General features: G+C 39.6%; 1 protein-coding gene across 3 annotated transcripts in view; it reads right to left on the bottom strand.

Moving 5' to 3' along the window:
- REPS2 (RALBP1 associated Eps domain containing 2) overlaps positions 1-27003 on the bottom strand; it is a 245457-nt gene that overhangs the window by 87341 nt on the left and 131113 nt on the right. For all 3 annotated transcript variants that reach the window (XM_070784250.1, XM_070784249.1, XM_070784251.1), the window contains 4 exons: positions 24034-24103; positions 22314-22367; positions 17914-17959; positions 14329-14465 (listed from right to left, as the gene is read on the bottom strand). In XM_070784250.1, coding sequence (XP_070640351.1) covers positions 14329-14465; positions 17914-17959; positions 22314-22367; positions 24034-24103 — 307 coding nt within the window. The remainder of the gene's footprint in view (positions 1-14328; positions 14466-17913; positions 17960-22313; positions 22368-24033; positions 24104-27003) is intronic.

Here is a 27003-nt window from a genome sequence, read left to right on the forward strand (position 1 = left end):
ATTACCAGTACTGACATGGATGTATCTTCAAGACACAACACAGTATGCAAAAGCATGGAGGAAACATGCACAATGTGATGCCAATTATTTTAAATACAAAAAACATGAAAATGATGTCATAGGTACACATGTACATTAATAAATGCACCAGAAAATGTCAGAGAAATACATTTGCAGGGCAGGACACTAGGTTTGCTGGGGATAAAGTTAAGGGGCACATCAGTAATGTGTGAATTTTACATACAAAAAAGTATTTTTCTATTACTTAAACAAGTTTTATAAGCATTTTAAAAACAAAGGTTATACTAACATCTCCCACCACATCTTTCAGAGACTCTGGTCCCACTCCTCCCCTCATTAAAGCACTCAGCCAGCAGGGATGCCTGTAAAACTGGACAGTGGATCTAAAAGAGAAAGTACCCTGCCCAATGGCAGGACCAGCTGCACCTTCACCTCGGCCAGCCTTTGTAAACCTCCAGCTTTTTGTCTTATACAGATACAATCATGCACTGGTACTAGAGAAACTTTCACATAGCTTACTGGAAAAGAGGAAACCCCTACAAAGGGAGAAAGGAACTAGGAAAAAAAAAAAAAAAAAGCCGAAGACAGTACACTATAACCACAGCTTTGAAAGGCTGAAGTTGGCATGAGTCTGGATGAACATGCTGAACACTGACACAGATAAACTTGAATCACCTGAACTGGGTTTTAACCTTCAAAAATATTCATCAAGCCCAACAGCCCATTCACATCTATTTCTCTGTGTTTAAATGAACTTCTAGACTTCATAGCTCATGACAAAGTGACACTATACTGCAGCCAACACCTTTCATCTATCAACTACTGAGAAGTCCAATGGGAAATCTTAATGTTCTATCACTATGAGTTGTGAGTGTGTTACTTCTCACGATAGACCCCTCCACAAACAAGAGCAGGCCTGAAAGCAAGGACTGAGGTCTAGGAAACTGGAAGGCATTCCCTGGCCCTTCAAAGACAAAGACTGCAGTGGCAGCCAATTGCCCAGGTCTGGAGATGAGTTCCGGTCCTCAGCTGGTTAGTGAAGCAGGGTGAGGCCTGTGACCAGGAGGAATAATAGCATTCTGCCTTCTACCCTCTCTAAGAACTCAATCTGCAGCAGAGGCAGCTGAAGAGAGAGAGAGAGACATGCCTAGTAAACATCTGATTAAGTAGACAACCTGGGAGAGGCAAGTAGGGTAGAGAGAAGAGAAATACTTGCCCCTTCTTGAGGCAACAGAGTTTAGGCTCCAGCATTGGACTGCACAAGTTTAAGCCTAGCTCCACCATAAACTACCTCCATAACCTTGGCCAAATTAACTTCTGCACCTCAGTTTCTGAATCTCTAAAACACTGATCAAATAGCATCTACCTCATTAGGATTGTTGTGAGAATAAGAGATAATGCATATAAAATGCTTTAAATGCATCCTTTGTACAAAGTAAGCCTCAACACGTGTACACCCGTGGTGGATTCATGTTGATGTATGGCAAAACCAATACAATATTGTAAAGTAATTAGCCTCCAATTAAAATAAATAAATTTATATTTTAAAAAATAAAATTAAAAAAACAAAAACAAAGTAAGCCTCAAATTCTTAACAGCCATTCTCATTCTGCTATCTAGTACTAATGGAATTAATGTTAATGGAGTAGAGAGGCCTCCCCCCAAAAAACTGTTGCAAATAGGGAAACCTTGCTTAGGACAGAATGGATACAGCATACTGATGGGTAAAGAATATACTATTCAACAAATGGGACTAAATCAATTAGTTTCACATATGACAGAAGACTGGATACTCTCAATAATGATTCTTTCAAAGTTGTTGTTGTTGCTGTCACTCAGTTGTGTCTGACCCTCTTGCAACCCCACGGACTGTAGCTTGCCAGGCTCCTCTGTCTGTGGGGTTTCCCAGAGAAGAATATTGGAATGGGTTGCCATTTCCTTTCCCAGGGGATCTTCTCAACCCAGGGATTGAACCCGCATCTCCTGCATTGGCATTGCTATTTAGATAGCAATACTTTACCACTGAGCCACCAGGGAAGCTGGTGTTTCCTAAACATTAAAAGGGATTTCCTCTTTGATTTGTGGACAGATGCAAGACTAGATAAGCAGTTAGAAGTCCAATAATGAGTATGTTCCCTGCCTCATTAATCTAAGTTAAGGATAGTACATGCCCAGACAACTAATAGACAAGTTCAACAAAGTTTCAATATAAAAGATCAGTATACCAAAAAAAAAATGATATTTCTATACACCAGCAATGAAGACTGCAAAAATTAAATTAAATTAATTTCCTTTAGGATAAACTCTTAAAATAAATAAAACATAGTCATTCCTCAGTATCCCTGTGGGACTGAATCCACAAGCCCCTGTGGATACAAAAATCCAAGGATGCTCAAGTTCCTTACTTAAAATGATGTAGAACTTGCATATAACCAATGCACATCCTCACGTATACTTTAAATCAACTCTAGATTACTTATAATATCTACTACAATGTAAATGACACATCAAACTTTGTTGTATAGAACTTTTGGGAATTTTTTTCTCTAATACTTTCAGTCCACAATTGGTTGAATCAGTAGATGCACAAACTAAGGACACAGAAGGCTAAGAATTTGAAGAAGTGAAATTTGTATGCTGAAAATCACAAAACATTGTTGAATGAAACTAAATACTCATATAAAGGGAAATACATCCATTACAACTAGAAGACTTAAAACTGTTAAAATGAAAAATATCAAGTTGTACCATATATATATATACACGTTTTTAATATATATTTAAACAAATTTTATTTGTCAATTAACCTCAATAAAGTTGGGGGGTGGAAATACGAAGATAGTAATACTAACCAAACTTACCTACAGATTCAATACATTTCCCAATAAAATCCCAGCTGGCTTTTTCTTTTTGCTAACAGAAATTGACAAGCTGATTCTAAATTTCATATGAAAATCCAAGGGACCCAGAATAACCAGAACAATCTTGAAAAAGAATAAAGTGGGTAGTTACATACTTTCCAAATTCAAAACATTACAATTCTGGAATAATCAATATAGTATGGTACTGGCATAAGGAAAGACATACAGATGAATGGAATAGAATTAAGAGTCAAGAAACAAACCCTTATATTATGGTCATTGATTTTCAAAAAGATACCAGGAAAACTAACCTAGGAGTTATTCATTTTGTCAACAAATGGTGCTGGGAAAACTGAATGCTGCTGCTGCTGCTAAGTCGCTTCAGTCGTGTCCGACTCTGTGCGACCCCATAGATGGAAGCCCACCAGGCTCCCCTGTCCCTGGGATTCTCCAGGCAAGAACACTGGAGTGGGTTGCCATTTCCTTCTCCAATGCATGAAAGTGAAAAGTGAAAGGGAAGTCGCTCAGTCGTGTCCGACTCTTAGCGACCCCATGGACTACAGCCTACCAGGCTCCTCCATCCATGGGATTTTCCAGGCAAGAGTACTGGAGTGGGGTGCTATTGCCTTCTCCAGGGACAACTGAATAGTCATATGCAAAAAAAAAGAATTTGGACCCCTATATACAAAAACCACCTCAAATGGATCACAGACCTAACGCAAGAGCTAAAAATATAAAAAACTTAAAAGAAAACAGGAGTAATATTTTGTGACCTTGAGTTAGGCATTGTTTCTTAGATATGACACCAAAAGCACAAATGAGAAAAGAAAAATAGATAAAGTGAACTTGATCAAAATTAAGAACTTTTGTACTTCAAAGAACATCATCAAAAAGGGTGAAAGGACAACCCACAAAACGAGGGAAAATATTTGTAAATCATGTATCTGAAAAGGGACTTACATCCAGAATATATAAAAAACCCTTACAACTCAACAACAAAAGAAGACAACCCAATTTAAAAAATGACAAAGATTCTGAATAGACATTTCTCCAGAGATGATATAAATGTAGCCAAAAAGCACATGAAAAGATGTTTGACATTATTAGTCATTAGAAAATGTAAATGAAAACCATAAAAAGATATCACTTCAGATGTCACTGACAGGGAGTGCAACCCGACCCATCAGCAGATAATTGAATTAAAGTCTTACGGAGCACTGGCCCTGCCCACCAGAGCAAGACCCAGTTTTTCCCAGCCCCTCTCATTAGGAAGCTTACACAAGTCTCTTAGCCTCATCCACCAGAGGACAGACAGAAGCAAGCAGAACCACAGTGGTTGAAACAAAAACCCCAATGTAAAAATTAATCAGAATGAAAAAGAAGAAGGTTATGTCCCAGATGAAGGAACAAGATAAAACCTCAGAAAAACAATTAAAAGAAGTGGAGATAGGGATGCATGTGTGCTAAGTCGCTTTAGTCATGTCCAACTCTTTGCAACGCTATGGACTTTAGCCAGGCAGGCTCCTCTGTCCATGGAATTCTCCAGGCAAGAATACTGGAGTCGGCAGTCATTAGTTTCTCCAAGAGATCTTCCTAACCCTGGGATTGAACCCGGGTCTCCTGCATTGCAGGTGGATTCTTTACCATCTGAGCCACCAAGGAAGCTCTGAAGATAGGCAACCTTCCAGAAAAACAATTCAGAATAATGATAGTGAAGATGATCCAGGATCTTGGGAAAAGAATGGAGAAGATGCAAGAAATGTTTACCAAAGATCTATAAGAACTAAAGAACAAAGATGAACAGTACACTAAAAGGAATCAATAGCAGAATAACTAAGGCAAAATAATGGATAGGTGAGCTGGAGGACAGAACAGTGGAAACTACTGCCACAGAACAGAATATAGAAAAAAAGAATGAAAAGAAATGAAGTCAGCCTAAGAGACTTCTAGAACAACATTAAATACATGAACATTCGCATTATAGGGGTCCCAGAGGAGAATAGAAAGAGAGAGAAAGGACCCGAGAAAATATTTGAAGAATAGCTGAAAACTTCCCTAACATGGAAAAGGAAATAATCAACCAAGTCCAGGAAGCACAGAATCCCAGGCAGGATAAATCCACGGAGGAACACATTGAGACACATAGTAATTAAAATGACAAAAATTAAAAACAAAGAAAAATATTAAAAGCAACAAAGGAAATACAACAGGTATTAATAACATATAAGGGAACTCCCATAAGGTTATCAGCTGATTGCTCAACAGAAATTCTACAAGCCAGAAGGCAATAGCATGATATATTTAAAGTGATGAAAGGGAAGAACCTACAACCAAGAATACACTACCCAGCAAGACTCTCCTTCAGGTTTGATGGACAAACCAAAAGCTTTCCAGACAAGCAAAAGGTAAGATAATTCAGCACCACCAAACCATTTACAACAAATGCTAAATGAACTTCTTTAGGAAGGACACACAAGGAAAAGATTTTTACAAAGTAAACCCAAAACAATTAAGAAAATGGTAATAGAATCATACATATCAATAATTACCCTAAATGTAAACAGATTAAATGCACCAACCAAAAGACATAGACTGGCTGGGCAGATGAAAACATGTGCATGTATGCATTTCCACTTACCACATCACTCTATTTAACTCCCCAAATTGTATATAATTATTTTATATAGTTAGGTTAACCGTGTTTCCATTACAGCTTGCAATTATAATTATCTTTTTTAATCTGGTTATTGATTGTGAAAATTGATAAACATCTTTTACTATAGTGATTATGTAACTTTTATTTGCTTAATACCATCGTATCATGAATGATTAACAGAAAATAATACAATTCTGTATCATTAAAGCTACCATTTAATAGAAAAACTTGTAATCACTTTTTAAAATTCAGATGCATATCAGAATTAACTTGGAATTTTTTGAAAAATACAAATGCCAGGTACTGCTTTTTTTCTCCAAAGCTGCAGATGTGTTTCCAATGAGCAGCCATGTTTAAAAACAACTGGACTATATGATGATCTGTTACTTTTACCTAACGTTTCATTTTTTCTATTTCATACTCAGTGTTCCCACTTCATTTAGTTTATGTTTTCCAATTTCTCCATCTCTTTTTGTTGCTGTTGTTGTTCTTTCTCAAGCCTTTATCAAGTGTGGTAAAAAAGCTTTTGAATACATACAAACAGTATGTACAATATATATTTTTTAGAAACTTTATAAATTTTTGCCTAGCTAAAAAATTTATGACATTTTGATTTACTATGAATGGAATGCTAGATTTCTAATTCATATTCACTCAAAATTTTGACAGTTTCAGGTATTCCAGCATCTAGTATTACTGCTAAACGTCTAAAAAATTTATCTCAAAAAAAAAAATTTAATGAGCCTTGAAACTTCTAATCCAATTCCAAGGATATAAAGAAATAATGTTGAAAAAAAAAACAGGAAATTAACATGTAATACAGTATTATTAAGTAAAGTTTGAATTCACAAAACTTTATGCTAATATCCATTATTTGTTTCCACACTTTATTCAAGACTCCACATTGTATTTAACTGCACTGAGCAGGTTCAGCTGCATGCAACAAACTCTGGTGAATTCTCTCTTCATTTTTATTCTTTATAAGTATTTCCTAATTTCCCTTATTATGGCTTCTTAGATACACCCATCAGAAACATCTATCTTCTTGGATATATTCAAAAATGGACATTTAATTTCCAAATACATGGGATTTTTAAAAGTATCTTTGATATTAATTTCTCATTTTGACATTAATTTCTCATTTAAATGCTTTCTTCTCTATAATAACTCTCTGTGTTTTTGCAATCTTTTAACTTTCCTGAGGCTTTCTATGGCTAAGTCAAAGATTTCTCTTGGTAAATGTCAAACTGCACTTGAAAATACGTGGGTTATTTTCATTTATCTTTTAACATTGATTTCTAGCTTAATTTCAAGTGATAAGAGAACAGACTGCACATGAATTCAATACTTTTAGACAATGAAATTTTTGCACCTTGTTTCATGTCCCTGGACATGCTCCAGTGTCTCCCAGTTGATAGTCTATGGGAACTTGAATTTGTATCCTGTTGTGTGAAAACTATATAAATCTTAATTATGTTGAATTGGTTCATAGTGCTTTTCAGGCCTACTATGGTGTCACTGACTCAATGGACATGAGTTTGAGCAAACTCCAGGAGATAGTGAAGGACAGGGAAGCCTGGCATGCATCCATGGGGTCACAATGAGTCAGTCAGACATGACTTAGCGACTGAACAACATATCCTCCTACTTGTCTGTATATTCATTCTATTAATTGTTGAGTTTGATATTAAACTCCAACTAAAAATCTTGATTTATCTACTTTAAAAATAATTATAATCTATGGAAGTGAAAGTGTTAGTCAGTCAGCCGCGTCCAACTCTTTGTGATCCCATGGGTTATAGCTCACCAGGCTCCTCTGTCCATGGGATTCTCAAGGCAATAATACTGGAGTGGGTTGCCATTCCTTTCTCCACGGGATCTTCCTGACCCAGAAATCGAACCCAGGTCTCCTGCATTGTAAGCAATTCTTTACCATCTGAGTCACCAGGGAAGCCCATGATTGTAATATATACTGGAAATATATGTGACCTTGGGGCTTCCCTGATAGCTCAGTTGGTAAAGAATCTGCCCGCAATGCAGGAGACCCCAGTTCAATTCCTGGGTCAAGAAGATCCGCTGGAGAAGGGATAGGCTACCCACTCCAGTATTCTTGGCCTTCCTTTGTGGCTCAGCTGGTAAACAATCCACCTGCAATGCAGAAGACCTGGGTTCAATCCCTGGGTTGGGAAGATCCCCTGGAGAAGGGAAAGGCTACCCACTTCAGTATTCTGGCCTGGAGAATTCCGTGGATTGTATAGTCCATGGTAATTTCTTTTCTTTTTTTTTTTGTTTGGTAATTTCTTAACAATGGAATGAACTTTTATTATCAGTATGTCTAAAGCAGAGAGAGGACATTAGCTACCCATGGGCAGATACCAGCCTTGGTTTTTGATGGCCAAGGTAATGGTTTTAACATGTGGTTCTCAATATCCTTGGCCATACAGGATGCGGTGGAAAGAGCTGTCCACCAACACCTAATCTTTCTTAAAGTAAGCAGCGTGGCACTGGGAAGTTATGGCCCTGCCAGGGACTTCATTTTGCACTGCCTGGCAGCTAACACTATCCAAGGGACTAAGTTTTCCACTTAGATTTGTGTGGACATGATGAAGGTTCCTGGTTTGAAGCTCTAAAAGGATAGCTACATCTCCCCCCACAATTTCTGCCGCTCCTGTCAGTGGAGGTTCAGTGGCTGAAACAGTGCTATATGTGGCACTGAGGCAGCTGATTGTCACTATGCAACCTCAGGCTGCAAACCCAAGACTTTGGAGGAGGTAGGACAATGTCAAGAGTGGGAGGAGGGGCCTTTTCACCCCTCACAGTCACAAAAGAAACCCTTTCATGAGGGGGGTAAAAACCTTACGAAAACAACTGTTTCAGTGAGGAAAAGGAAGTTAAAGTCTAGAAAGTATTATCTTCACTGTGTTGATTTTTCTTATAGGAATATCAGTAATATTATATGTTATATGGCAGAAAGCGAAGAGGAACTAAAGAGCCTCTTGATGAAGGTGAAACAGGAGAGTGAAAAAACTGGCTTAAAATTCAACATTCAAGAAACTAAGTTTATGGCATCTAGTCCCATCACTTCATGCAAATAGATGGGGAAACAGTGGAAACAGGGAGAGACTTCATTTTCTTGGGCTCCAAAATCACTGCAGATGGTGGCTGCAGCCAAGAAATTAAAAGACACTTGCTCCTTGGAAGAAAAGCTATGACCAACCTAGACAGCATATTTAAAAAGCAGAGACATTACTTTGCTGACAAAGGTTGGTATAGTCAAAGCTATGGTTTTTCCAGTAGTCATGTACGGATGTGAGAGTTGGACCATAAAGAAGGCTAAGCACCAAATAATTGATGCTTTTGAACTGTGGTGTTGGAGAAGACTCTTGAGAGTCCCTTGGACTACACGGAGATCCAACAAGTCCATCCTAGAGGAGATCAGTCCTGGGTGTTCATTGGAAGGACTGATGCTGAGGCTGACGCTCCAATACTTTGGGCATCTGATGTGAAGAGCTGACTCATTAGAAAAGACCCTGATGCTGGGAAAGATTGAAGGTAAGAGGAGAAGGGGACAACAGAGCATGATATGGTTGGATGGCATCACCGACTCAACCGACATGAGTCTGAGCAAGCTCTTGGAGATGGTGAAGGACAGGAAAGTCTGGCGTTCTGCAGTCCTTGGGGTTGCAGAGTCGGACACAACTGAGCGACTAAACAACAATGACATATGTTTCATGGCTCTAAGTATAGAGCTATAATATCTAAACCTCACTGAGGAAGTCCAGGGTTTGACTGCCTCTAGATTTTGTACACTTGCATCATCACTTCCTTAGATCATCTTATACATTTTTTTTCTAACAGAGCAGCTGCATGGGACAGCAAAAGGGTGGATCCAAGGCCCGGAACAGCTGTGACAAAGATGAGTTCCCTTTTCCACACAGTGACCCTATTATGTCAATTTCTTCCTATGAAAACACACATTTTAGGTATAATGCCAGCACCTATCTATCTGGAGCTCTATGACAGCCAGAATCCTATAAATCATATATTCACATCCTCTTCACAGACACCAAATTAAAGCCAACTGTCACCTGCAGCCAGAGTTGAGCTCATTCATTTCTATAAACTCACAATCTAAATCAGTTCTTCATTATTTTCTATATCATGTTACCTATCATCATAAATTTGAAGGCATTAATGCCACCCACTTCCGAGTTATTCCTTCCTTCCCAAGAATCCTAAACCGAGTCTGCAGACTTTCCTCTCCTTGGTCTCTACAAGCTCTTATCCAATTTGCTTCACCCTCTGTGTAAACATCATCACTCCTATACAACAACCATCTCACCTTTTCCTTCATTTCCTGCTCTCATGCTTGCTTCTTTGCATCTTCTCTCCATTCTCTTTCTTCTCCATACTATCACTACACTCTAGGCTACTCTGACTCAAGCAACTTATCCTCATTCACTGTGTTTTTCACAGTCCTGTGATTCTCATTTTTAAAAAACTGGCTTCATTGTATCTGTCCCTTTCCAACTCAAGTTTACATCTTATTTCATTGCACATTCAGTTCAGTTCAGTCACTCAGTCGCGTCCATCTCTTTGTGATCCCATGGAATGCAGCATGCCAGGCCTCCCTGTCCATTGCCAACTCCCAGAGTTTACTCAAACTCATGTCCATTGAGTCAGTGATGCCATCCAACCATCTCATCCTCTGTCGTCCCCTTCTCCTCCTGCCTTCAGTCTTTCCTGGCATCAGGGTCTTTTCCAATGAGTCAGTTCTTCACATCAGGTACCCAAAGTATTGGAGCGTCAGCCTCAGCATCAGTCCTTCCAATGAATATCCAGGACTGATTTCCTTTAGGATGGTCTGGTTGGATCTCCTTGCAGTCCAAGGGACTCTCAAGAGTCTTCTCCAACACCACAGTTCAAAAGCATCCATTCTTTGGAGGTCAGCTTTCTTTATAGTCTAACTCTCACACCCATACATGACCACTGGAAAAACCATAGCCTTGACTAGATGGACCTTTGTTGGCAAAGTAATGTCTCTGCTTTTTAATATGCTGTCTAGGTTGGTCGTAACTTTTCTTCCAAGGAGCAAGCATCTTTTAATTTCATGGCTGCAGTCACCATCTGCAGTGATTTTGGAGCCCAAGAAAATAAAGTCTGTCACTGTTTCCCCATCTGTTTGCCATGAAGTGATGGTACCGGATGCCATGATCTTAGTTTTCTGAATGTTGAGCTTTAAGCCAACCTTTTCATTCTCCTCTCTCACTTTCATCAGGAGGCTCTTTTACTTCTTCACTTTCTGCCATAAGGGTGGTGTCATCTGCATATCTGAGATTATTGATATTTCTCCCAGCAACCTTGATTCTAGCTTGTGCTTTCTCTAGCCCAGCACTTCTCATGATGTACTCTGCATAGAAGTTAAATAAGCAAGGTGATAATCTACAGCCTTGACATACTCCTTTCCCTATTTGGAACCAGCCTGTTTTCCATGTCCAGTTCTAACTGTTGCTTCCTGAGCTGCAAACAGATTTCTCAAGAGGTACACTATCTCTCCCTATCTTCTTTACTTTTTCTTATTCTTCTATTGTTATAAATAGCATGGTCTAGGTAGAGTCTGTCTTAAGTGATAAAGTTAGCCAAAAGATGGGGACTGGGAGGACATGGACCCCATGAAGGAGCAAATTAGCTTAGCTTCCCCAGGGTCATCTTCACATTCCTAAGTGTCTGAGATAAAACAGGCCCAAAATCTCATAGGAAAAATAAAGAGGAGACAAGTGGTCACTGTGATTAGGTACAGACCAGGAACACCTGAAGCTAAGTGTGCCTCCATATAGCAATTCACAAAAGAATAAATATTAATGCCTGATAATGATATGAAAAGATGTTTGGCTTCACTAGGAATCAAGGAAATGCAGACATTTGCCCATTAAATAGGTAACGATTAAAAAGATGAACATTAGCCAGTGCTAGTAAGGGTGTGAGGACACATTCTCAGACAATGTTACAGGTAGGGTAAGTTGATAGGTATAAGTTTCTGACAGCATGGTTTGGCAATGTCTATTTACACTTCAAAGGTATTTTGAGTCAGCATCTCCGATTTCAGCCAAAGAAAGTAAGTACACAAGGAAACAAAGATATAGCCACCAAGTCATTAATAACCTCTGCCATGTTTACGACATGAGGGTAGTGAGAGGATGGGGGGAGCCAGGGAAAGAGAGGCAGACACCTTTGAAGGGGTGAGGGGAGGAGAGAAACTCAAAGGGGAGGGGAGGAGAGGGGAACAGGAGTAAACACTGAGGGGAAAGGAAGAGGCTCACAAAGGACCCCATGAGAAAGGAGTGAGGAGAGTACACACGAAGGGGGTGTGAGGAAGAGACAAGGAGGAGGCAGGGGGTAGGGGCAGACAGGGAGAGAGAAACCCCCATTCTGTGCAATCCACTGCCACCGCCATACATCCGCATCACACAGACACAAAGAAACAAAAGTTGAAAGAGGGCTGATGAGGAAGCTCACGATACATGACAGCAAACACTGTGTGACCAAGCTTAGCCAGAGTGGCACATAAAGACAAATGCAGCAGAGGGTGACTAGAAGGGAACCGTGGTTCTCACTAAGGCCGCTATGGTAACTGGTTTAGACTCTAGCCTGTGTTTTCGTAGACTGTCAGAAATTTTAGTAAGTAATCTCTAGCAATAGGGAATACACTAAAATTCCACAGAGTTGAGACAGACCTTTGTTCTTTCCTGTGAGAATTAACACACATGCAAACAAATTAAGTAGGTGCAATGGTGTCCCCTGCTTGTCATACTACAGAAATGATCCTCGTGTGATCAATTTAAACTGCCCATTAAAATTTCATTTGTGTACACTGTACTAGAAAGATAATGGAATTAATTTACAAATACAGATGTCACCCATCTAACTATTCTTTGGCATTTATCAAACCAAAATGCTTTTCACTTGAAGTTGTATCAACATCAGAGATGTAAAAAGAAGCTGTGTAAATTCTCAGGAGCAGGCATTTGATGTAGGCGTGGGGCAAGCACAACAGGGAAGCAGGGCAGTGGGCCCAGAGTTGTTAATGAACAGGTGACTGCCACAGGCCACCGAGGCTTGATCTCTCTGCGAGCCATCCCAGGCACTATGGAGAATGAGTCACACAACTGTCCCACAGCGGGCAGGGAGTCAGGGACCTTCCTCAGACCCTCTCTCCCCATTGGTCTTTGGTAGGTACGAGAGTCTAGGGTCTGAACATGGCACTACTTGGATGACGTCTATTATCTCAACATCCCATTAATTCTCTGGAGGGTTGGCCCTGTTTCCCAGATTAGGAATCTGAGATACAGAAAAGATTAAGCCACTTGCTAAAAATCAAATAGTTGATAAGTAGCTGGGCTAGACTCCAAATTCAGTGTTCTCTCTCCCACTCTAGGGTGCCACGTCATAAAGGCCATGGCCTGTCCATCCTCCAGCACAGCTGGCACTCCTCATGGGCAAAGACATAGCCTGAGGGAGGGGGCATGTTTCCAGCCTCTCTCCTCTCAAGGAAAATGTATGGCTTACCAGATTGTTTTAATAATCCTGCATCCATAGAAAAATTTTCTAGGTCTTTATCCACCAGAGCCATGTGAAATTTTTATAGCATCATCATCTGTGCCTACTCCCACCCCAAATACCAGTTACTATGAAATTATGCCAGAATTTGGATCAAAGTATGGGGGAAAATTCAAGACAAATTTTTATCTGATGAACTCATGGCAGAGAATCAAATTTCATAGAGAGTTCCAGATTCTAGTATATTAAAAAACAATCTGTAACTTTTCTGTGAGGAGAGTACTTTATTAGAATAAATAAAACATGCTGAGCTCTGTCGGGACACAGGGATCATGCTAATGTGTGAGCCAAGGAGAGTCTTTTCTTGCTTTAGTCGAATGGATAACCACCTGCAAATCACTAGCATCTGAGGTTGATTTAAAATGCACATAGATATAGAAAAAAGTTCCAGGAAATTATTGCATTTATAGCTTGCCTGCAGTAGTCAATGGAAAGGCCCTTGTGGCCCCCAAAATAACACTCTGGATAGCCCTGTATGCTAGCACCTTCGCTCCCTTCAAGGTATGGCTCCCATCTGTGCTTCCACAGTCTCCCCAGGAGGACAGCCCCTTTTCACAGGGTGCCAGGGGAGCGAATAAGACCCCAACCCCCCTGTCCCAGCTGTACAGCAGCTGACTTGAGCAAGTTCCATCCCCAGAAGCTCCAGAGCAGCCGACCTGAAGAAGCATTTGCCTTAGACACCTACACCAAACACCTAATCATTGGTCACTTAGAAAGCAGAGACCCCCTTAGTATTAACACTTGGAGGACACAGGATCTTCACCAAAAGGATAAAATGCAGAAAATTCTGGCCAGGCAATAATCACCGAGACCTTTCACAGAACAGCATAAGCATCTGAAGAAACAACAGATGGCAATCCTGGACACAAATTACCATGATGCAAGGAACAAGACCCTGGCCAAACATTCAGTGGGCTGTCTGGGGATGAAGCATTTTCATCCTCTGGGTACAGAATTCTGTAATTCCTGGTCCATCATGAATGTGGGCAAGGCTGCAGACACACAGTATCTATGTGCCTAGAAGGGCCTTCCTACCTAAGAACACCCCAGCCACGTGAAGGCCAATTGGGCCTGGTCTGCTCATTCTCTGGACCCATAGAGACCTCTGTGGTGACACCCATCCACTGACTCCAACAGGAAAGGGAAGGGCTGGCGTGCAGAAGGGCACTTCACCTGGCACACTGGGCTGGAAGACTTTATTCAGATCCAAGGAGGAGGCTCTGGAATGGGTTTTCTGTGGCCGCGGTGGCGGGGTGGGAGGGTCCTCGCCCCTTTTCATGGCCTCTTCTATGGAGGTGCTAGAGTAAGATCTGCAGCAAAATAAGGGAAGGTCAGAAGGGAAACAGCAAAGCTTCACTCTCTGAAGTTGGGCTGAAACAGAAAATACCCACAAAAGTCTAAGTGACTGCCAAGGCCTGTGGAGCTCCCAGAGAGGCCATGTCCCTGCTGCCCTCTCAATGCCACACCAGCTGCAACAAGCACCCAACCCCCACCTGAGTCACAACCTTTTTTAACCTCTTTGCTTTTATTACACCTTAGACCTAAACTTACCCAAGAGGAAACACTGTCTGTAAATTCAAATCCATTTTGATTGGAATTGTTAATAACAATAACATGTCAATGCATCTGGTTAGGTATATCCATATTTTAATAGAAGGGCTTCATGGTATTAACTGACCACAGAACTTGACTCCTGTTTACATGTAAATGTGATAACAGGCACATATGGAACTGGGACAGATAAGCTGAGAAGAAGAATCAAATGTTCAACAGAATATGCCACAAATGAAATTCAGGAAAGGAAAACATACATCAATCAGATTGAGGGGCCTTCGGTGTCTTATCATGAGAAACACAGGTTTGGGGGAAATTTCAAAGCAAAAGCATCCTCAACCTTCTCTCTCAATCTATAACAAGGCAGGAGCTAACTAGGCAATTTCTGAGATTATAATTCCAATTAATGGCATTTAATGAAAAAGGAACTGGGTAAATTAGCAACTTAAATACATTTCATTCAAACTTCAATCTCAGTTTCTAAATTCCATTTTTAAAATGCTTCGACACTGTCTATGAGCCAGGGAAGAAACCTTTGGACAGGAGCAGGTAGACTATTAGAATCCTGCTTATTTTCTAAATTAATTCAACTAAGTACATTAGTCTATTGCTGAGGACTATGTCAGTGAGTTCCCAATATGGTTTTCTAAGAAGTGCATATATACATCTTATGTCTGTTCTATTCAGCTTCTGAGCTAACTTCATGCCAAAGAAGAAAATGACCTTTGAGTCAGAGATGTGTCCTAGAGACAAATTAGCCTCAGGAAATTGCCTTGATATTTAGCTATTACAGTAGCACTCAGGAAATTAGAATCTATTCATTACTCTTAAGCAACTTCAGTTCTTGGTAAAGCTAGTTTTGACATAGCAAGTTCTTATTTTCCTGAAAAACTTCCTCACGGTTTCTATGTGGTAGTCCAGAGTTTTGTTCATCATGCAACGTTGCAATCTTTAATAAAGCCACCATAATGACATGTGATATGCTCTTGCAGTGATCCTTGTAACACAGCTTGCAAGACACGCAAGGCAAAGGCAGGCAAGAACTAACAGGAAGAGTGCTCTGATCCTTTCAACTAGAATAAAAAAATCCACAGAAAAGGGCAACAAAGTTTTCAAATGGGAACTCCTGATTAAACAAGGAAATTAGGGACCCTAGCTAGAAAGAACTTTCTATGCCAGATATAGCTCTAGTGACATTTTTTACTCAAGAAAGAAAATATAATATGGTATGTATAAATCGTGTGCAGGTATATATACACACATATATATATATAGTTGAACATACAATCTCATACTACGTATCTTATTTCATTTTACTTCCATATATAACCTGTGTATTTATATTTTTATACAGAAAGGTAAATGAATATTCAATAAGTGATACTATAAAACTATTAATACAGCCAATTAAAATATAAATGTGCAGGGACTCAACAAAATAATGAATGTAGTAGTATTAGAAGGGTGATTTCCCTTCCCCTTACATTTCTAAAAAGTTTTGTTATTCTAAAGAGGAGGATTCAAATAATTTGATTCTCATGGTCTCAGTAAAGACCCAGTTGGGTGTAGTGAAAATAACAACATCCAAATTAAACCAAGAGGACAATCCCTAAAAGAATCATATATAAAATTTAGGCAGAAATATTAATAATAGAATGTGTGATTGTGGTTTTTGTCATTTCACTTGCTTTGAGAGACAGAGAGGAAGCTAGCAGAAAAAAAAAAAAAAAAACTATGAGGGTTGATTTCTGACATTCAGAGAAGTATTTGTCTACTACAAAGGCAGACAAATGTTACTACACCTACATCCTAGAGCCAGGACAGAGTAATTTGTAAAAGACCCATTCATCCTTTAAAAACAGGATGAGTAAATGTGGTGGCCATAGAGAGAAATAGGGACTATACCTTTTTTTCTACCAAAAATTACTGTACCTGTTGTTTTAACAAATATGAACAAAAGTATCTATTACTTGTACATATTTGCTTTAACAAATATGAACATAGGTATTTGTATCTTCTATAAACAAGGAAACAAAACTCTAACTTGGAAACTGCTACTGCTAAGTCACTTCAGTCGTGTCCGACTCTGTGCGACCCCAGAGATGGCAGCCCACCAGGCTCCCCCATCCCTGGGATTCTCCAGGCAAGAACACTGGAGTGGGTTGCCATTTCCTTCTCCAATGCATGAAAGTGCAAAGTGAAAGTGAAGTCGCTCAGTCGTATCCGACTCTTAGCGACCCCATGGACTGCAGCCTACCAGGCTCCTCCATCCATGGGATTTTCCAGGCAAGAGTACTGGAGTGGGGTGCCATTGCCTTCTCCAAACTTGGAAAATCCAGATATAAAAAGTAAACTAAGGTGTAATTCTTTGACTTACAAGGAGACCAGAGTTCCTTAAATGGCAGTATTTCAAGCATACAAAATATGATCATATTTAAATTCACCTTCTCAGGAACACATCTAGTAGCCAAAAGGAGGGAAAAAAAGTCATTGAGAGCCAAAGCAAAACTTGGAAAACACACAAGCAGCATCCCATCTCCCACTGCAGTCTACTGGTGAACAATAATCTCAATACCATGTCCCCTCCTTGAGGTCCTAGGAGTTCTATCAGCATCTCTGTATTCCTCTTCACTCCTCCTATCTACTATCTGATGGCTCTCCCTTTGCTCCTAGCTTCTCCTGACTCAGCAATTATGAAGCTGAGAAGAGACTCTAACAGGATGAAACAGTCCACAAACACTGCTTACCTGCAGTTTTGAGCCTTACTGAAATTGCCAGAGCATTTTCATTCCCTACTCTAGATTTTATACCCAGACTTCTTATTTTTTGGTGTTCACCTTGTCATGACAGGAAATTTCAGTGTTAGTTACCTTTTAACCATATTTCCCTCTTTTCAAAGGTACTTTCCCACTATTCGTTATCATCCTGCAGCAACTGGGTCATGTCACACAGCCCCCTTCTTCATGTCAGCTTGCCAAAGAGCTGCAGCCCCTCTTCCGGCACCAGTAAACACAGAAACTAAGAGCCTCCCCAGCAGCACTGCGGGCTCCAGTCAGGCCCCTAGAGACAAGTGAAGTCACCTACAGGCTAAGTGTCAAACTGAAGGGAAAGGGGATCGTGGGTTAGGTTTTTCATTGGGAGATTTACTTCTAGTCAGGGAGAGGGCACAAAGGGCATTAAAGCAGAAATTTAAATAAACACTACCTGGATCTTGGTCTTGCTTTGAGACTGTTGGAATCCTTAGGAGTGGCTGAAACAAAGATTATTTGCTGTTTGCTTGGGTTTCATGTCTGCAGTTAAACAGGTTTATAAGCAGCACCTGGGCTAGTACAGAACACATCAACAGTAAACGTGAGGTACAAACATCCCTGTGGAAAACTTGACCACTTCCACATTGTTGTGATTTCATAATTTTATTTCTAAAGCTAAAGGCACAATTAATAGGAAAGAAAAAGCAACATATCTTTCCTTTCATCAGAGCACTAGCCACAAAGCCATTCTTAAATCGAAGCTGGCTAATGAAGAAATTCCAGTCTAAAAAGACAACTCCCTCAAGAGGTTATCTATTTATACAATGATGGGTTCAGACTTGAGGGTTTCTTGGTCTATCATGATAGTCAAGTATTAAATAATAACAGATTTTGAACCAGTCTTCCCTGAATTCTAAGAAGAAATCTATCAGGCTATATATTTTTAAGGTTTTCTTAAAATACACCACCAGGACAGCATGACCACAAGAAATCAAAGCTCCCACAATTAAGCTGAAATGAACTATGCAGTTTTTCCCATAAGAAAATATTATTGTGTCTCAAATTATACAGAGAGTATTATGGAATATATTTTGTCAACCAGACAACTTTTCCTTCACCAATTTATATCATAAACTAGCTTGCTCACTACCAACACACATGAAGCCTACTTTCCCATCGTAAGTTGTTGGGAATAATGAGAAAGAAAATGTTTCATTGCATGATGTCATCCTCTTTTACATTACTCCAAAGATAAAAACCTTCCTTGGTGGGAAGCATGCTGGATTTCTGATGATCATTAAGTGAAAGTGTTAGTCACTCAGTCATGTCTGACTCTTTGCGACCCCATGGACCATAGCCCACCAGACTCCTCTGTCTATAGGATTCTCCAGGCAAGACTATTGGAGTGGGTAGCCATTTCCTTCTCCAGGAGATCTTCCCAATCCAGACATTGAACCCATGTCAATTGCATTGCAGGCAGATTCTTTACCACTGAGCTACCAAGGAGCCCTTAAACTCCTTAGGTTAGATAAGCAGGGCAGAAATGGGGAACGGAGATACTACCAAGGTACAAAGCAAACTAGGAACACACATTCCCTTCACTATGGTCAGCTGCAGAAGACATGCATTTCTCCCGACCAAAGCACCCTGGCTTGTCGGAGTGAGAATACAGCCACCTTTTGACTATAAACCACTGGAAGGCTGCCAGAGCCCTGAGAAGCGTGGGAGGCCTAGCAGTGTGAACCTGCCTTGCTGGGTCTCGTGCACCCACAGTGGCACCTGCCCGAGGACAGACAACCACCTCTCCTCCCCCAGGCCCCTGGGCAGCAAAGGACAGTGGCCCAAGAGAAACTCTCCTCCAGCCCAGCAAGCTTTCCAGGAGCTGGGCAGACAGTAGGACTCCATTCACCATGGCTGGCTCTGATCTGCATCTCTCAGGCCCCACTGCTTCCCAGAAATGTGTGAGTCAGAGAAGTCTAGGTCATGTTAAAAGACTATTCCCCAAACCAGATCATGATAACTTGTTAATTCCTTTGTCCACTGCCATTATCTGTCTTTATGCTGGGGTGTGGATGGGTGTGGAAGGAGCAGGAATCCTGTTGGTGATAGACAGGCAGACAGAGGGGGTGAGAGGGGTGGCTGAGGGTTAGAGACTAGGCCAACTTCTCCTGGCTGCGACATTCACTAGCTGTGATTTCTCTGAACCTCAGTCTCCTCACCTACAGAATGAAGGGAATAAAAATGAGGCCCCTTTCTCACACGGAGAGATAAGAAGGTGAAAGCACTTTAAAAAGTAAACGTGTTCTAGAATTGCAAAATATTACTCTTGTACAGTGTCCTTAATTTTTTAAGCTTAGAAATTTGGTTTCAAAATTTAGTTTTTTCTAAGACAGCAAAGGAGATACAGGTGGGTGCAGGGAATGCAAGGAGAGAAGTGCTCTGCTGCTTAAGACCATCAGGGTGGCAACTGCGAGAAACACCAACAGCAGGCTGAAGGCTACAGTTTGTGGACAAGCAGGTCCGACACCCTTGGCATGATGCGGAGACACACAGAAAAAGATGGCTGTGGTGCAGAGTGGCCTGGTGAATTAGGCTGGAATGTGGCATTAGCTAAGAAATCCATCAGATTCTACTACTATACACACACTCAGCAATTAAAAGGGTAAGAGCCTATGAGAAAAATTACATATCAAGGAATACCCAACTCCCTGATGATACAGTCCCATCCCACCTATAGGCCACAACATTCTCTTCACTGCCATTACTATTATCATGGTTATCACCACCCTCTGCAGAAGGAAGGGCAGAAGTGGGAAATGAGATCCCAGGCAGGGCTGGTAAGTCCCAACAGGTTCCAGATCAGAAAAAGCTGGAGAACACGATTCTAGTTAAGTCTTCCATCAGCTTCCAAGCCCCTGAAAGTCGGACTCAGCATTTGGAGCATGTGAACATCTGCAAAAATGGTGAGGGCAGGTTGTGTCGGAATTCAGGCAGAAGACCACGGGCAAATCATAGCTTCTCACTGAGCTGGGCAGAGAGAAGAAGAGTGAGAATTTCCTAGAACACCCCAGGCACATCACCTTTCCAGGAAACAGAAACAGGACAGGAAGGCAAGCCTAAAGTTTAATTCTCCAGAAGACAGCAACTCAACCAAGGTGAACTGCTAACATGGTATGGAAAGCCTCCAGAATTAGAAACCACCATCTTAAAACTCCTGTCTTTCACTAAGAATCCAAATGTTCCCCGGGTATTAAATAAACTTTCAGATGAGGTATTCCCTCATAGCCACTCCAGAAAGGGCAGCAAAGAACAAATCAAAAACCACACAGCATGCTCCCAGGCAGAATGTGAAACAAATTCAGATATACTTTACATACTGCGGCACATATACCCTGATAGGCTCTGACTGGTGATGGATGCCATGCCCTATTAAATGTTGAAAATGACATCTAAAACTCCTGCCCCAGAGAACATGGGGCATGCTCATGGAAATAAACAGGAAGAGCTCTAAGCCAAAAAGGTTGCTGGAGAAGCACAATTTAACTTTCCAAATTTAAATAGCTTTTATTAATACCATAACACGAAGTTTACAAAAACTGGGACCGTATTCACTTCATTTCCAACAATTAGAGTTGGAAGGAACCTATGTCAGGTGATTGTCCTATGCAAATAGAGCACTTCCCCCATGATGAAGGAACTTGAATCAGTTCCAAAAACCAAAACACAGCTTGAAAATTCCTACCATTTTTGGAGTCACAGTTGATTTACAATCTTAATTTCCTATTTCTTAACATTGTTTTTGAGAGGTAGTGGTTCCCCAAATAGGCTGAACATTAGAATCCTCCAGGGGTTGCCTAAAAATACAGATTCTTAGGCCTCATCACTGTAATCAATCATATATTCTCCTTCATATTCATTCTCTCTTCCTCCATCTCCCTCTTCCCCTCTCACTTGCTCCCCATTCCTTTCTCTATCTCTATACCTCTTTCTTTTAAACCTTAAATGAACTTGGTGTTTTGGAAATACACTACTAAGCCTCGATAAATATTGATTCCTTTGCTCTAACTTTAACAAATAAAGCTTGGATGACACCTAGCTAACTGAAACAAACATGATTTAATTATTAAATATTAAAAGAGAAAACAATAAACGAGAAATGAGCAACTTCTTTCGTGTCCCTATAACCAGAACTACAAACACCCCTAGCCAGTAGTTCTAAACTAGGTTCATCTTGGTTCAATGACAGCTCCATCGAGAAAGCTGAGGACACAGGCCTGGCCATCTCCATGGTCCACAGACACAGTCCTGACTCTCCAAAAACCTGGGCAAACACAACTTTTCTTTTTCTCCATGGAATCTACTCCATGTATAAGCACATTTACCTGTTTTCCTGGTGGTGAAGTATAATGAAAATATTTGAGATTTTTATTTTGGAAATGCAAAGTTTCACCTATGAGCCTCCCGTTGATCCATTCCATCAGCTCCTTACTCTACAGAGAAACCACAATGGCTTACTAAAATCTTCTCAAATTAAAGCCTTCTCAACTTTACACTTAGTGACAATGAGACCCTCAATTCAAACGGAGGGATCCTTTCAGTGAAAACTATATTTAGAACTTACAAAGAAATCACCCTCTTCTCATACCTGAGAAGAGCGAAGGAGTGAAAAAGAAACCAAAACGTTTCCTTAGAATAAAACACACAACAAATATTTGGAAAGAAATATATATATATATATACACATATAAAATCACAAATGTGCCAGTCTTCTCACTGAAACTACAAGGCTGTTTTTTTTTTTTTTTTTTAAAGAAATAATTACATTTAAAATATATTAAATTGGTTTTCTCCTACCTGAATCCTCAGACATGTCCTTTGGTAAGGCTTCATCAGTAGCACTCTTCAAAGCTACCAGTGTTTTTGTTTTTAAAGAAAAGAAGAGGAAAGAAAAAAAATTACATCTAAAGCATGTTACATTAAAACAAAGAATTCCAGGTTATCACTTATGAAAACAGTGTTATATATACCTATAAGTTGCTATAGCACTTACTAAAACAATAAAAGCCTCCTATGATAATGGGCTCTACTCCTACAGAGAATAAAGACATATTTTCAATGTTCCAGAGAGAGTGCCACCAGTGGCTTGGGAGAGTATTACCAGGAAATATCAAAATTCCCCATTTTTTCCCAAGCAAAGACATCAGGATCTTTCTGGGAGTGAGAGCCAGGCCTCAGGATTTTTAGAGCTCACCAGCTTCCCTGGTGGCTCAGAGGATAAAGCATCTGCCTGCAATGCAGGAGACCAGGGCTCGATCCCTGGGTTGGGAAGATCCCCTGGAGAAGGAAATGGCAACCCACTCCAGTATTCTAGCCTGGAGAAACCCATGGACAGAGGAGCCTGGCGGGCTACAGTCCACGGGGTCACAAGAGTTGGACATGACTGAGCAACTTCACACACACACACAGGTTATTCCAATGGACATTTAGGCTAAGATCCACTAGTAAAGAGAGTTATCAAAGTGCTTGCTGCTAAAGACAATGTCCAGGTCTGCCTGTCCCTCCTGATCAAACACTGAAATAGAGAGCGTGCAACTATTGTAATTGTTTCCCTGTTGGCTCAGTCAGTGAAGAATCCGCCTACAATGCAGGAGATCTGGATTTGATCCCTGGGTTGGGAAGATCCCCTGGAGAAGGAAATGGCAACTCACTCCAGTATTCTTGCCTAGGAAATCCCAGGGACAGAGGAGCCTGGTGGGCTACAGTCCAATAGAAGGGATACTGGCTTGAGAATTAGAAAATCTTAGTTTTTACCACTGCTCTTTTTCTTACTGAATAAATGATTCATACTGCCTGAACTTGAGTTTACTCATCTATATATTTTAGGCGATAAAATATACCAGCCTCCATTCAATTTTGTGAGGACTGAATAATGCAGTGCATGAGGAAGGACTCGATCGATTATAAAGCATTATGATAGAAGCATGGGAGGAAGTAGGGTGTTCTTCCTTCTCTTCTAGACAGTGCCAAGCCAAGTCATTCCTGTGCTTTATGCTAATTATAACAAGCAACACTGTGCTGCAATGCTCTCACCCACCCAGTAAGATAAGGCTCCACATCACAGCCCAACACCCACAAAGTCACAGAGAATAAAGCCCAGGGACAGAAACTCTCTCTCCAGAAGGTAACTTCCTCAACGGTTAGATCTGTGTGCAAATGTACATTTATATTGATATTCTGGGATCACACCTGTCAATACAAGATGTTATGTTCTCAAACCATTCAGCTTCCAGTCATTTCCTAATTAGTATGGCCAGATTCCAATATAAGGTGTCAGAGTAGCCTGAGGATCAGCTGTGAGTACAAAGTCGTAACTGAAGGCTTTGGACACTCAAGCTCATTACTGCTTTATGAACTATAGTTCAGTGACAACAACTGAACAACTTAATCCATCCAAATGTGTTCATATACTGAGAACAGTCCTCATACACTCTAGAAACCAGCCATTCCAAGAGAAATAGATTTTTTAAATACACAGAAAATGTTCCCAAAGGGAGAAAACTCATTCTTTTCATACCTTGTTTGTCATCACCAGTCACATCTTGGGTAGGGACAGGAAAGTCGGCCATGTCTTTAATAGACAGCTTCTTGGAAAGAAAAGTAAATTAATAATATGGGTTGGAATGAAAATGAAGTGATGTGCATATTATGATGAAAATGTTTTTAAAAGCTGTATATTTTGCCAATATTTCTGTCTTCCATAAACCTTGACATTTTTTTTTTTTTAGGTTTCTAGTGAGGTATAAGTTAATTTGCATTGAAAAATTTTATATACACAGAGGAAAAACATAATGATTTAGGCTAAGGAATATGTATAGAACATACACTGTATCTGAATCTGGTATGGGATTCAGCCAGAGTTGTAGAGCATTTGCCCATGACTTCAGTCAAGAACAAACCTATGCTCTAGGTATTTTCTTACAAGCAGCAAGAGGTTCTGACAAGCAGTCCCATCATGTGGGTATTTGCCAGAATCTCTTACGCAGAGGGTGCTCAACCCTGATTCAAACAGCCTCCCTGTCATGAAATAAGAGAATTTTATCGGCGTGCAGAAGAAAACTTTCTGCTAACTCATTTAAGGGAGACATTTCCACTTATACTAAGATGAATACCCAAATTGATCATGTGCTGATTAGTTTAAAATTCTGTGTAAAACCTACTTACTATAATTTCTTATAAACTCTCAATTAGCATGGAGTCTGTCCTCTGATAAGATTAAAGGATAATATATTCATATTTGGTATATATATAAACAAATTCTAGAAAGATATATAAATTTTTTAAGGGTGACTGGGTAGATGCAGATAGGGATAAGAGGAAGACTTGTCACTATAAGCCTTTTGGTATTCTTTTTATTTTAAATATATTCAAAGAATCAAATAAAGATAAATTCTAAAACTTAAAGTAGGGTAAATTCCTGGAGTTATCTGGTGCTCCCAAAAGTTAATTGGTTTACCTCTCAGAATCAGAACAGCCCAAGAGAGATAAGCAATACTTCTGTTTTCAAACTGTTTCAAAGAATGGAGTTACAATACTGCCTGGTGGTAATCTGATCTAGGGTTTAAGAATGCTCAGACAAGTCATTCTTGGCATCACAATGAAGCCTCCAGACATAATTTAGAACACAGAATGTGTCTCAACCAAATGTATCTCAACCGTGCCCTTCTTTCATTTTCTTGTCCCAGCTGGATTATAAACCAGATCCTTAACGAAATAAAATAATTTAGGAGTAGAAAAAAATAGATAAAAAGAAATCCAAAAGAACACCACTTAAAGACATTTTAAAAATCTAAATAAATGGAAAGACATTCTGTGTTCATGGGTCAAAAGACTGAATACTGTTAAAACGGTGATACTCCCAAAATTCATTTACAGAATTGAAGCAATCTTTCTTTTTTTTTTTTTTTTTTTTTTGCAGAATTTGACCAGCTGGCCCTAAATTTCATATAAAAATGCAAGGGACCCAAAATAGCAAAAATATTCTTGAAAAAGAACAACTTAGCAAAAACTAACAGGAATCAAGACAGTATAGTACTCACATAATAACAGACATATAGATCAATGGAACTGAATGGAGAATCCATAAATAAACCCTTACATTTGTGGTCAACTGATTTTCAACAAGGGTACAAAACAATTGAGTAGGGGAGAAATTGTCTATTCAATAAATGATGCTGAGACAACTTGATATCCATATACAAAAGAATGAAGTTGAACCTCTTCTTCACAATCTATATAAAAATTAACTTAAAATGGATCACAAACCTAAATGTAAGACCTAAAATTATAAAACACTTAGAAGAAAACATAGGAATCAATCTTCATGATTTTGTATTAGGCAATGGTTTCTTAGACATGACACCAAAAGCACAAGTAAAAAAAGAAAAAAATTAGATAAATTCTACTTCATCAAAATAAAAATCATTTGTGCTACAACGGATACTATCAAGAAAGAGGAGAAAAACAAAGAAAAATACTTGCAAATTATGTATCTAATAAGAAACTTACATCCGGAATATATAAAGAACACTTAAAACTCAATAATAAACAACCCAGTTTATAAATGGACAAGAGATAGGAAGAGATATTTCACCAAAGAAGACACACAAATGGCTAATAAGCACACAAAAAGACGTTTAATATCAGTAGTCATTAATTCAAATAAAAACCACAGTGAGATACTACTTTATTCCCACTAGGATGGCTAAAATCAAAGAGAGAGAGTAACCAAAGTTAACAAGGATATGGGGAAATTGGACCCCTCATACATTGCTGGTAGAGGAATGTAAAATGGTATAGCTGCTTTGGAAAGTATTTTGCTAGTTCCTCAAAAAGTATAACACAAGGTATAATGTGATCCAATCAATTCACTCCTCAGTTTATTCTCAAGAGAAGTGAAAACATGTGTGTACACAAAAACTTGTACATGGATATTCACAGCAGCATTTTTTCTAACAGCCCCAAAGTGGAAGCAACTCAAATTTCCATCAGCTGAAAAATGGATAAACAAAATGTGTTCTATCCATAAAATGGAATATTATTCATCAATGAAAAGGAATAAAGCACTGATACATGCTACACTGTGAATGAACTTTAAAATATTATACAAAGTGATCTCATCACAAGAAAAAACTATTTTTTCCTAATTCTTTAATGGTGCCTATGTGAGATGATGGATATTCACTAAAGTTATTGTGGTAATCATTTCAAAATGTGCATAAATCAAATCATTTGGCCATACACCTTAAACTTATCCAGTTGCATATATCAACTATGGAAGCAGTGACAGATTTTATTTTCTTGGGCTCTAAAATCACTGTGGACAGGGACTACAGCAATGAAATTCAAAGGCAGTTGTTCCTTGGAAGGAAAGCCATGAGAAACCTATAGAGCATATTAAAAACCAGAGACATCACTTTGCTGACAAAGGTCCATATAGTCAAAGCTATGCTTTTTCCAGTAGCCATGGACGGATATGAGAGTTGGA

This window comes from Bos indicus, chromosome X, assembly GCF_029378745.1.
Source record: "Bos indicus isolate NIAB-ARS_2022 breed Sahiwal x Tharparkar chromosome X, NIAB-ARS_B.indTharparkar_mat_pri_1.0, whole genome shotgun sequence".
Lineage (NCBI taxonomy): Eukaryota > Metazoa > Chordata > Mammalia > Artiodactyla > Bovidae > Bos > Bos indicus.